Source organism: Piliocolobus tephrosceles, chromosome 13 (assembly GCF_002776525.5).
Source record: "Piliocolobus tephrosceles isolate RC106 chromosome 13, ASM277652v3, whole genome shotgun sequence".
Lineage (NCBI taxonomy): Eukaryota > Metazoa > Chordata > Mammalia > Primates > Cercopithecidae > Piliocolobus > Piliocolobus tephrosceles.
In genome coordinates, this window is record NC_045446.1 from 76,057,983 (window position 1) to 76,071,361 (window position 13,379).

At 41.5% G+C, this 13,379-nt stretch overlaps 1 protein-coding gene across 1 annotated transcript in view; it reads left to right on the forward strand.

The window, feature by feature from the left end:
• Nucleotides 1–767: 767 nt before the first annotated feature.
• The window catches only part of CCDC83 (coiled-coil domain containing 83), a 71,396-nt gene continuing 58,784 nt past the window's right edge, over nt 768–13,379 (forward strand). The window contains exons 1-2 of the mRNA XM_023209130.2: nt 768–1,256; nt 6,180–6,302. Of these exons, the coding sequence (XP_023064898.2) occupies nt 6,208–6,302 (95 nt within the window). The 5' untranslated portion in view covers nt 768–1,256; nt 6,180–6,207. The remainder of the gene's footprint in view (nt 1,257–6,179; nt 6,303–13,379) is intronic.

Genomic DNA, 13,379 nt, shown 5'->3' on the forward strand with positions numbered 1-13,379 from the left:
AAAAGAAAATTATCTTGAGGCAGATAATGAGAAATAATGCAAGAGAGGAAGGAGAAACTTTAAGGGCTGTTACGTGTAGGGTATTCTTTTTCTCTCTCGGAGGAGAGAACAGCAAAAAGCGAAGAGTGGGAAATACTGGACTTAAATTCCTTTCTCAAGGTTTAGGAACAAAAAAGGAAAACGAAAAGGAAAACAGAATCAAGGACTTGTACAGCAGGAAGTTGTCCTATAAGCATTTAGTCCAGGGATCTGCCATTCTTATTAAGAGCTAAAACCAAAGAATGAGTGCACAAAAGTGGAAAGAGGAGAAGCCGCCACGGTGGAAGGAGCGGAGCGGGGTCGAGGCGCGCAGAACCCTCACAGACCACCCGGCCGGGGCCCAGTCCCCGTCCCGGTCCGCGTCCCCCGAAATGCGCGGAAACCACCACCAAGTCCAGGCGTCTCATTTTACAGCGGAACACACAGACTCTGAGACCCAAATGACCTGCTCACGGTAACAGCACAAAGTCCGTGGGTCCCGTGTCTACAGTCACCAACTTCCGGGCTTGCGACTAAAGGGAGCCAAGCAGCTCGTGAGCGTTTTTAGACCAGCTGGGTCAGCGGAAAAAGGCTGGAGAGAGCCTGACCGTGGCTACCACGGCGGCGGTGCAGGCCCTCGGCCGGGACTCTTCCCTGCGCCGCCACCAGATGGCGCGCTTGGCCCGCCGTTCGCGGCTAAGCTAGGGCGGGTGGGGAGGGAGTGGGGAGGAGGATGTCGGTTGCCTTGGAAACGCAGGGCGCGGCACCGGCTGCGGTGGAGCCGGTGGGCCTGTTCCGCGGGCTGAACGGAAGTGCGAACTATCGGCCCACGGCGGGGTATCCACCGCTGGAGGCTGTGGAGGGGATGTCAGGAGACTGGCTGGCCTCTTTTCTTGGTCCCCGACTCCTTCCAGTGTGACACTGAAGGCTTTATAAGTATCCCCGGCCCCCCCTTCACGGACCCCCCACCCTCCACGGGTCCCCCTGTCCACGGGCCTGGGGTTGCGCCGCTTCGAGATCAGCCTGGGGGTCGCGCCCTCCTGGTCTTGTCCCGAAGCGCCGTTCTTGGGCCGTTAGGAGCTGCTGGGAAGGGCTCTGATAGGCCTACACCCAGGAAATGAGAAGGAAGGCAGTCCTTTTTAATCTGGTAAGAATGTCAACCCATCTCTCCACCTTGCGGTAGAATCCCCGGATACATTATTTGCGCTCTCGAAAGGCAGGCTCTGAATTTGATTCAGGTTTGTAACCTTCACGGTGCCCTCACACAGCCCCTAGCACACAGCAGATGCAGAGTAGACTAAGAATGCCTTCCCTTCTTGCGAGGCTTTATCACTTGACAGTTTTCCCAAAGTGTCTGGAGCCTCATAATAGCCCGGACAGCAGCTAGGACAGATGGAGGAGGAAACAGGTCAGAGGTTCAGAGACTTGGCCGAGGTTATACAACTCCGTGCAGGAACGGGGACCAAGCTCAGTCTTGTTCTCTTAGTGCCCCTCTCACCAAATTCTGAGTCTAGTGAATGCTTTCTAAGTGAGAACCTCACATATTCTTGCATCCTTCTCAATATCAGTGCAATGATCTTCCCCTATAGGTACTTCATACGTGCTAAGTGTGTTATTGATGTCTTTTACCCTCATATCCCAATTCATAGATTGGTTTCAACTTCTTGCTCTGGATACCACAACATTCTTCTAAAGAGACCTTGGCTTCTTTTATGAATTTGTCACATTTGTACAGTACCATGTTTGTTTCCTCACTCCCTTATCCCATCATTTTCTGCTGGGCAAGAGAGAGAGTTGAGGAAGTGATTAAGAGATAGGAAAAGGTGCCCTATCTAAGCGACCCCCCCCCCCCAAAAAAAAAGGAAAAGAAAGATTCGTGTGATGACAGAGGAGAAAAATAATGACTGGATATTTATCAGTCTATGTGATAATTGCTCATGGATTGCCTTACAGCCACTTCCAGAAGATCCTTTTTAGACTCACTACTGCTATTTGAAGGTAGAAAGAAACCCTTTTTGTTCTCTACCATCATTATTGCATATTTTCCCCTTATCCTAATAATAATATTCTCATAGTTATTTTTCTTTTCTTTGTTGATAATTCTAAAACTGAAGGACAATAAGAATTGCAAAAAATGTAGTTCTGGTTACTAGAGAAGTTAGTGTAATAGACTGCATTTCAAACTATTTGATATTAGCAACTCTGGATCAGAAGACAGACTAATTTTAAAGCTAAGACTCCAATATAATTTGGGTGCTGCAGTAGAAAAATATGCCATGACTAAAGGATTTGCATTGGTGAAGAAAATACATACTAATGTAATGTACATCATCAATCATCCAAGTGAAACTTGAAAATGTCACTCATCTAGATATTTTTAAATACCTTGATTTTAATATATGATTTTAACATATTTCCAAACAAGACAAATTTTACATTTTAACACTAATGATTTTGGGCCCTATCATATATACATAATCCATACAAAAAGATGTCTCAATTTTTAAAATTAATGCTTAGGTGGTACTATTACCATTGAATGGCTTTAAATTAATTTAGGATTTTTTTTTTTTTTTTTTTTTTTTTTGTGTCGGGCGAGACGGAGTCTTGCTCTGTCGCCGGGGCTGGAGTGCAGTGGCCGGATCTCAGCTCACTGCAAGCTCCGCCTCCCGGGTTTACGCCATTCTCCTGCCTTAGCCTCCCGAGTAGCTGGGACTACAGGCGCCAGCCACCTCGCCTGGCTAGTTTTTTTGTATTTTTTAGTAGAGACGGGGTTTCACAGTGTTAGCCAGGATGGTCTCGATCTCCTGACCTCGTGATCCGCCCGTCTCGGCCTCCCAAAGTACTGGGATTACAGGCTTGAGCCACCGCGCCCAGCCTAATTCAGGATTTTTAAAAACATTTACTGGAGACCAATTCTAATGGAGTTAAAAATGTGTTCTGTGCAATCTCATTTGCAGTAGCCACAAAATGAATAAAATACCTAGGAACCCCCTGTCTGGTGTCATATCCCCAGTGCCCGTCCCCAGATCGAGGCCTGGGCCCCTTCAGCCGTGTCTATCACAAGCACCACCAGCAGGTCTGACAAACTGCCCTACAAAGTGGCCGACATTGGCCTGGCCTCCTGGGGATGCAAAGCCCTGGATATCGTGGAGAACCAGGTGCCAGGCCTGATGTGCATGTGGGAGCTGTACTCGACCCTCCAAGCCCCTGAAGTGCACCCACATTGCCAGCTGCCTCCATGTGACCCATGGATATGGCCATCCTCATTGAGACCCTCATTACCCTGGGTGCCAAGCTGCAGTGGTCCAGCTGCAACATCACCCAGGACCGTGTGGCAGCTGCCATTGCCAAGGCTGGCATTCCAGTTGTACGCCTAGAAGGGCGAAACAGAGGAGGAGGAGTACCTGTGGTGCACCAAACAGACATTACACTTCAAAGACAGGCTCCTCAACATGATTCTGGATGTCGCTGGGGCCCCCACCAACCTCATCCACACAAAGTACCCACAGCTCTTGTAGGGCATTTTTTTTAAAGTTCTGTTGCAGTGTGCTTCTTTCTTCCTATCTGTCTCAGTAGCATCTTGCCTCATCTATACTTTGTAACTGGGGGCCAGTTAAAGCACCATGCAGAGCAGGCATTGAATAGATGTTTGTAGTTACTGACAGATTCGACGTCTGTTTGTCAGATATTCTAAGTGTAACCTTCCTGGAAGATAACTGCATTTACTTTGTGAATATTTTTCTAGGATTCTCACCCTTTCCTGAGAGAAATCTTCTGGGTGGTCAGGAACTGTGAATCCTTGTAAATGTTTATGAAAGTCCCCATGGTTTATAGCACATTATCAAATGCAAAAATAGATGTTGAGGTATTATCATTAGCCCATTGCAAAAATGCAGCTATTAAGCAGGCAGTCCAATTGGCTTACCAATTTTCTTGAAGTGTGTGAAACAGTGTATCTTAATAGAGTTTATGTATAAAGCATTTGTGCTTTAACGGGTCCACATTTTCACTCATATTTTATTAAGATCCTTTGCCATAAGCTGCAGTTAGGTAAGTAATGATACATTAGTCAGAAAGTTAAAAACATAAAAGCCAGGTAACTGAGGTAATTGAGCAGGATGAGGTCATTTTTCCTCCAGCACCAGATGGGAACCACAGGTAAAAACCATAACACTTGGTCTCTTCCATATGACTTAGAAAGAGATAAATGTTGACATTTGTTTTAACTTTTAAATAAAATATTTTATGGTAAAAATTATTTCTAAATAGTAAGTTATTGTTTTAAAATGAAACATTTGTCAGTATGCTTTTTGTGCAACAGTAAAGTTTAAAATTCTAATTCTAAAATGGAAGATAATATAAAAATTCAACTCTGCATCTGAAACAAAAGAGTAATCTTTTCTTAACTGATAATTTCTGTGAATTGTGGTGATATCATGATGACACCTTTTGGTGTGGAGCCTATTAAATTATTATCAACACTTTCATATTTGAGAAGACACTAATGTACTAATGTATTAAATCTTTTTGTTGTGTCATCTGTGTGCTTTTCAGCTGGAAAGTATTGTGGTATATTTGCATTCATGTATATGCTCAAATAAGCATACACAGTAGTGCAAACTTGGTTTGAAAAGTCACAGACATTAAGACAGACTTACTGGAAGTCTGAGTGTGCAGGCAGCATGTCTACAGAGAAAAAGCATGTTTTCATTTTAACAAGTTTTTCCACTTTGGAGCTGAATGGTCTACAAAGATTTACATGGATTGCCAATTCAGTGATCCAAATCAATGAAGGTTGACAATAGCAAGCCTCATGGATTAGTCTTCCCACACATCATTGTACTTGCAGCAGGCAGACATTCTATGCTTTAGTTACCCAGAACCTGAAGAAGCTTAACCTGGAGAAACAACTGAAGGGAAAGAGGAAGGGGCACTATTCAGAGATAGAGCTAGAGATATATACCTTTTTCTATATCTCAGACACTATGCTAGGTGCTTTAAATATTAGCTTATTTAATCCTTACAATAGCTCTTAGCATAGAATTGTTATCCTTCTCCCTTGACAGATGATGAAACTGAAGTTCTTCAAAAAGATTAAGTAACCTATGCAAGGTCACACAGATAATAGTGATGGATCTAGGATTAAAGCCCATGTCTGCCTGATTCGTTCATGCATCCACTCATGTGTTCATTTGACAAGCATTTATTGTGTGTCTATTGTGCTTGGTGAGGAAATACAATAGTGCACAAGAATTACATCATTCCTACTCTCATGAGAGTTTCCAGCCATTTAAACAAATAATTACAAAGGTTATATTATATGCTTTCCGCCATACCTAGCTACTGATATGTTTATTTAAGGCTAGGTACTTATTCTTTTAAGATTAGTGGAAATTAAAAGATACAAATATGTTAAGGAAGACCATAATCTGAAAAGTCTACGTTAGTACCCAAACCAAACCTATGAAAGTACTCCTGCTTACTATAAACATCTGTGAACAGTGGGTCTTGATTTTCCCTTTTAAAATGCATTTTTGATTTATTATCATTAGGTATGAAACCAATTAATAGCTGATGAGCAGTTATTATTAATACATTATTATTCGCATTTGCAAATATCAACCATTTTAAAAGTACTTCAATGTGTGCTTTTATTTGCTCTTTATATCAACCCTGCCCAAACCTAATTTTTTTTGGATCCTGATTCTAATTCTTAAGTCTTTTGGATCCTAGCTTCTTCGTGCTCATAGAAAATTGTGGTTTTGTTTTCATTTTCTTTGAAAACTTAATAGACATTTAATTAATCTCTCTCTGCCAAACACTGTGGGAAAATAAAATGATTGAAAAAGCTCAGTTCTTTGCTCTCAAAAGAGCTAGATGGGGCAACAGATATAGATGAATAATATAAGAGAAGGAGTATCTTAGAAAGTTTTGGGTGGAGGGATGCTATACCTGGGATAAACATGGAATTCACCAGAATCAAGAATCCAATCACTTCATGATGTTCCACCATTGTGGTGAATGTTAGATCTGGGGTCATGGAAGCAATCAGGATAGAAAGCCAGTATTAAGTCCCAGAGGTACCTTATCTAGAGTAAACAAAAGTAGGGAGGCAAAGATGGAATTTTTCACTTTTCCTATGTCTCTTTTCCAAACAGGTATATTTCTTAATAGCTAACCAGCACAATGGAAAACTCAGGGAAAGCAAATAAAAAGGATACACATGATGGGCCACCAAAAGAAGTTAAATTGCCTACAAGTGAAGCACTTCTAGACTATCAGTAAGTTTTTATTCTGAAATCCAAAAGTTGCCATAGATAAAGGGCAGTCATTGTTAAGGCTCATATAACTCCAAATGCAAACAATGCATGCAGCAACTGCCAAAAGAATAGAGGTGGATTTGGAGGCCTAATCGCACTCTTGTGCTATGCACATATTTTTAAAGGTTTTTGAAACTTTGAATATAACATAGTCCAAGTAGTAGCTACAACTACTTCGACTATGTTATGAAATGAAATGAGAGCTGCTATGAAACAGCTTTCATTAATGTAGTATTGGCTCCCTTGGTACCTCTTAAAATACAACACAGAATGATTAGTTTACATTTATAGAGAGTAGAAGAGGCCGGGTGTGGTGGCTCACACCTGTAATCCCAGCACTTTGGGAGGCCAAAGTGGGTGGATCACCTGAGGTTGGGAGTTCAAGACCAGCCTGACCAACATGGTGAAACCAGGTCTCCACTAAAAATCCAAAAATTAGTCAGGCATGGTGGTGCATGCCTGTAATCCTAGCTACTCGGGAGACTGAGGCAGAAGAATTGCTCAAACCCAGGAGACAGAGGTTGCAGTGAGCCAAGATCATGCCACTGCACTCTAGCCTGGGCAACAGAGCAAGATTCCATTGAGACTCCATCTCAAAAAAAAAAGAGAGAATAGAAGAGAAAATTTCCCTTTATGTGACCCTTTATTTCTTAGACATTCTAACTTACATTATTCCTAAATGGCTACATATCAAATTCAAATGATTTACAGAAAATTCTTTTTAATAATAATAAAATGTTATAATGTCTCAATCCTAGGAGCTGGAGACAAAACCATAGGTAACATTTATTCTATGTTTATGTTTTATTCCAACAAATAGCTCCTTGAGGGTCTGTGAACCTTAGCTTTTGGCACGAGGTAGGCGTTTTAATGTGTAATTCTTAGAGAATTAATAGATGAGTGTTAGTCTTTTCTCACATAAGGCTGAAATGTACTTCATTCGTGTACTCATTCAATAAGTGCTTGAGTGTTTACCAAGTGCAAGTCAAGTGCTGGGTACTGGAGTGTAGCAGCAAACAGAACTACATGGTCCCTGCCTTGATGAAGCATGGGAGACAGACAATAAACCACGAATTTGAGCTTTTAAAAAAGTGACAGGATGGTGTGGTGGCTCATGCCTGTAATCCCAGCCCTTTGAGAGGCGAAGTCGGGTGGATGAGCCCAGGAGTTTGAGATCAGCCTGAGTAACATGATGAAAACCCATCTCTACAAAATAAAAATTAGTCCCTGCTATTTAGGAGGTGGAGATAGGAGGATTGCCTGAGCCCAGGCAGGTCAAGGTTACAGTGAGCCATGACTGTGTCACTGCACTCCAGCCTTAGTGACAGAGAGGGGCCCTGTCTCCAAACAAACAAACAAACAAACAAAAAACCCATGGCTATAACAAAGGTACTATGAAAGAAAACTCTAGGTTGCTGTTTAACAGCGTAACTAAAGGACTTGACCTAGTCAGAGGAGTTAGGAAAAGCTTGTTTGAGAAAGCTTTGAGCTGATTTCTGGAAAAGGAACAGGCATTATGCAGACACAGAGCAGTGGAGAGCATGACTTATGGAAGACAGGAGGGTGGGAAAGAGATTATCAGACCGGGAACTGAGAGAAGGGAAGGTGAGGGAGGTAGGGCAAGAGCAGACACTGGTGATTTAGGCAAGGGTCAGATCAAGAAGAACACTTAGGTTTTTATTAGAGGAGTATAAGGTTGAAAATGGAGAGCCCATGATGCTAGTGACTAGGTCTTTGTTTAAGAGAGTTGTCATTGTTGTTTAAAGACAGTCTCAGTCTCTCACCCAGGCTGGAGTGTAGTAGCCTGATTATAGCTCATTGCAGTATCAAACTCCTGGGCTCAAGTGTTCCTTCTGCCTCAGATTCCTGAGTAGCTGGGATGACAGGCATATACCACCATGCCCAGCTAATTTTTAAATTTTGGGTAGAGCTGGGTCTCAAACTCCTGGCCTCAAGCAATCCACTGCCTCAGCTTCCCAAAGTGCTGGGATTTCAGGCATGAGCCACCTCACCTGGCCAAGAAAGATTTTAGATTTTAAAATCTAAAGGAAGGATTTATTTTAAAATGTACCATAAAAAATGTATGGTGTTCTTAACAACATTCAGGGAAAATCTATCTCCTTCGGAGACCCCAATATATTCGTGTGTACTTTTTAGGATGCAGTGAGTGAAGGGATCAGAACACCAAGAGAGAAGAGGCTTTCATCTGTTTCCTTTTACTTCCTGCTTGAAGTAACATTAATAACTAGATACTATTCATACTCATTTCTCAACATAACTGAAAACTTCCTTCATCTCATCTTAGGAGAGGTGGACAAAAAGCCAGACTCTATGAATGCAACCTGGTCTCTAATTTGCTCCCATGGTGTAACTGGTGACATCCAGTTTCTCTCTCTTTTGGGTCAACCAGAAACCAGTCTTTCCCCTCTTTAACAAAGGTTTACAAAGAGGCATACATTTAAAAACTCTCATGATCCAGTGCAAGATATAAACCAAACATCTCATACCCTTGTTCTTTTGTATTTGTTAAAACTAAATAAATAATCTCATGGACTGGAACAGCCACGGTCTTCTGTACCATGCTCTACTGATGACAGTTTCTGCATTCCATGTGTTCCTCGGTGACAGAATTGTTGTCACATGACAAATAGCCAACACACTCCCTTTCACCATCAGAGGCAGGATTGTCCAGGAGTTCCCTGGCAGCCTCTTATATGTCTCTCAGCTCCTAACAAAGCAATGAGCATGCAGTAGTTAGTTAATTCATGGTTTTTGAGCAACTGAACTTTTTTCAAATTTATCCCAAGAAAAGAAAGTCATGAACTTCTATGGTTGTTTGTGAAGAGCTGATACTACCAATGTTCAGTCTATAAAATTATCGTCTCTGAATAATGATGGTTTTTATTTTCTCCTTTATACTTGTCTTGTCCCCAGTTTTCTACAATAAGTATGAATATAGATATAGAAATAGGTGACAATATGGTCGTGAGTGAAAAAATGGAGATTATGATATAGATTTTTTGAAAGTCAAGTTTATTTGGATCAGTGATTTGTTTGTTTTTGAGACAAGAGTCTCGCTCTGTCACCCAGGCTGGAGTGCAGCAGCATGATCGTGGCTCACTACAACCCCCGCCTCCCCGTTTCAAGCAATTCTCCCACCTCAGCCTCCTCAGTAGCTGGATTACAGGCATGCGCCACCACACCTGGCTAATTTTTTGTATTTTTAGTAGAGATGGGGTTTTGCCATGTTGGCCAGGCTGGTCTTGAACTCCTGATCTCAGGAAATCCTCCTGCCTTGGCCTCCCAAAGTGCTGGGATTACAGGTGTTAGCCATGTTTGTTTATTTTTATAGAGACAGAGTCTCCCTATGTTGACTAGGCTGGTCTCAAACTCCTGGGGTCAGGTGATCAGCCCACCTCAACCTCCCAAAATGCTAGGATTACAGGTGTGAGCCACTGTGCCCAGCCCAGATTTGTGTTTTCATATGGATAAGGCAGTTAGAATATTTGAAGTGAAGGAAAAAATATGCTCGGTCATTTGTGTTTGGCTCTCCCTCAACAAACTGTGAGCTCCTTGAAGACTATTCTTTACTCGTCTCTGTACCTCTAGTATCTAGCACAGCCTTATAGTATGAGCTCAGAGATTCTTTGTTGAGTAAATGTTGTTGAATCTTGTCTGAAAGCAAAATCACACTCATGAAAACAAATACAATGTTATTTTTGCCAGTTGATACAGGAAACAAATTTTTTAACGTACTAACACTCAGTGATGAAAGGTCCACCAATAAACAAGCTCTTTCTTACCCACTCTTGAGTATAAATTGTTCAAATATTCTGAAAACATCTGTAACAAAGCAATCCTGCCCTTTTATCAGGTAATTTCATGGATGTAGGAAGTCTTTCCCAGAACATAAGGTCATGAACTTCTATGGTTGGTTGTGAAGAACTGATACTGTCAGTACTAAATCTATAAAGTGATCATCTCTAAGTAGTGGTAGTTTTTATTTTCTCCTTTATACTTGTTGTCTCCCAGTTTTCTACAATGAATATGGATAGATATATACAAACATGTGAGTATGGTTATGGGTTTAAAGAACAAAACACAAAAATATAGGTTTTTTGGAATTTAAATGTATTTATTTTCCTTCCCAGAATTTTCAATGAAATTGCGTGGGTGGGGGGAACGTTGACACATTACTAACATTTTAACCATATAGAGAGTGGGAGAAAGATGACATATTGTCTTACTAACAATTTAATATCACTGTGCTTTAGAATTGTGCCATATCCTTTTCAAACTGCTTTAATGTATATTGGTTTATTATCACCCCACTTGCTTCAGCACCTAGTGTGACATGTCAGATTCTAGGGTACTGAGTAGATGGGGGAGATATTAAAAAGGAAAAAGTGTATAAGGAACACTGATGCTTGAAGTCCCCATAAAGTGTTGAGTTCTGAAGTTAAGCTTCATCTGCTTCCTGGTAAAACATACCCCTTCGTGAAGCCAGAGAAGGCTGAAGTGGATTTCAAAGAGAGGCTCAGCTAAATTAGACCCACAGCTACCATGAGCTCCACAAGAGGGCCAGTGAAGCTGCCAAAACATTTAGGCCATCTCAGAATTCCCCACTGAGGCCTGCTGCTGCCACTCACATCATCCTGAACTGCTCACTCCACAAATGGACAAGAGACAAAGCCTGAGGCCATTTGCTCCTAAATGCTCTGAGGGAGGGGTGGTGGGCTTACGTGTGGGGTTGCCAGATGTAGCAAATAGAAATAAAGCATGCCCAATTAAATATGAGTTTCAGATAAACAGCACATAATTTTTTTAGTATAAATATTACCCATGCAATGGGGTTGGGGCTGCATGTGGTCTCCAGCCCAATCATTGCATGCCCAGTCATCACCAAGGAAAGCTCTCAGCTGCACCCAGAATTGGTCTATTAACGAGCCCATCTGTAGACTCAGTTGAACCAACGAAGACCACATCTTGAGATTCATTTGCCTGCTCTACCCATGTAAAGAAATAGTATTACTATATTTATAATTGCAGAAATTATATGAGTAATTTAGACATTTGCATAGGTTCTTTTCTGATAATTTTCATTTATAATACTTTTCTTTAATCTCCTGAAAAACGGGAGGTAGAGAAGCCACTTCTTCAAAATTTTTAAACAAATATAAGCTTTAGGTAAGAAGTCAAAGATGAGCCAAATGTGGTGGTGCACATCTGTAACTCCCCATCAAGGAAGGCTAAGGCTGGAGGATTCCTTGAGCCCAGGAGTTCAAGCCCAGCCTGGGCAGGATAGAGTCTTATTTTCTTATTATTTTGTGGAGCCTGCCCTATCTACTATAGTAGTCCCCTCCATTTATGGTCCTTCTTATATCCTGCTATTTTTCCCCATGGTATTTATCATAATGTGTAAAGAATATGTTTCAATATATTTATGTGTTTACTTCTTATTACCCAATAAAAGGTACTCCTTGAAGGCAAGGATCATGAAGGGTTGTTCAAAATTATCTCTGTAGGCCAAGCACAGTGGCTCACACCTGTAATCCTGCACTTTGGGAGGCTGAGGCAGGTGGATCACTTGAGGCCAGGAGTTCAAGACCAGCCTGGCCAACATGGTGAAACCTCATCTCTGCAAAAAATTCAAAAATTAGCTGGGTGTGGTGGCGTGTGCCTGTAATCCCAGTTACTGGGGAGGCTGAGGTGGGACAATCACTTGAACCTGGGAGTGGGAGGTTGCAATGAGCCGAGATCATGCCACTGCACTCCAGCCTAGGTGACAGAGCAAGACTCTTTAAAAAAAAAAACTAGGTGACAGAGCAAGACTCTTTAAAAAAAAAAAAAACTATCTCTATAATGCCTAAAACAATGCTGGGCACCTTTCAGCTCTTTAAATCTACATTGTATGTATGACTGTTTGAAAGGGAATATTGGTCCATTTAAATTGCAGAATTTTGTAACTGAAAAGGAAGCATAGAGTTCATCTCCATCAATCCTCTTATTTCTGGAGGTTAAATATCCTTAGAGAACTGGAAAATCAGCTCTAAAATTCAAGTTTCATAGTATCCAAACAGAGCACTTTTTGACCAGTAAAGGAATTTTTTTTTTTAATGTTGCATTTTCTCATTATTGGGAAAGAGCGAGCCTAGTTTTTCTCTCTACTGAGTATACAATGTTACAAATACAATTGATGTTTGGGGGAAAGGGCTAAGGATATAAGGTTTAATTCAACTGAAATTTACTAAGCATTTACTTTATGCTAGAAACATTCACATATGATTTCTTATTTTAATCCTTATAATATGCAGAGCTAGGTATTGTTATCCCATTTGACAGCTTGGACATTTAGGCCCAGGGAACTGACTTGCCTGAGATCATGTAGACAAGAAGTGGTAAGGGCAAGATTTAAAACCAGAGTTTCTCATTCTTTAACTACTCTTTGCTCTACTACAGAGGTACTATATTTCTGTTTTTGTTTTATTTTGTTTTTAATTGAGCCAAAGGGTTTAGGTAACACATTTCTGTTGCCTTATTTTGGTCTCAGATTTAAAGTTATAAGATTTATTAGATCACAGTGATACAAGATATACTATAAATTTTTAAAAATTATTTGTTTACTTTGAGGCTGGATCTCACTCTGTCGCGCAGGCTGGAGTGCAGTGGCATGATCTTGGTTCACTGCAACCTCTGCCTCCCAGGTTCAAGCGATTCTCATGCCTCAGCCTCCTGAGTAGCTGTGACTACAGGCATTCACCTCCACACCTGGCTAATTTTTGTATTTTTAGTAGAGACAGGGTTTTGCCATGTTGGCCAGCCTGGTCTGGAACTCCTGTCCTCACAAGATCCACCTGCTGGCCAGGTACGGTGGCCCACACCTGTAACCCCAGCACTTTGAGAGCCCAAAGCGGGCAGATCACTCTATTTCTTTACGAAAAATAGAAAAATTAGCCGGGCATGGTGGTGGGCACCTATAATCCCAGTTACTCAGGAGGCTGAGGCAGGAGAATCACTTGAGCCCAGGAGGCAGAGGTT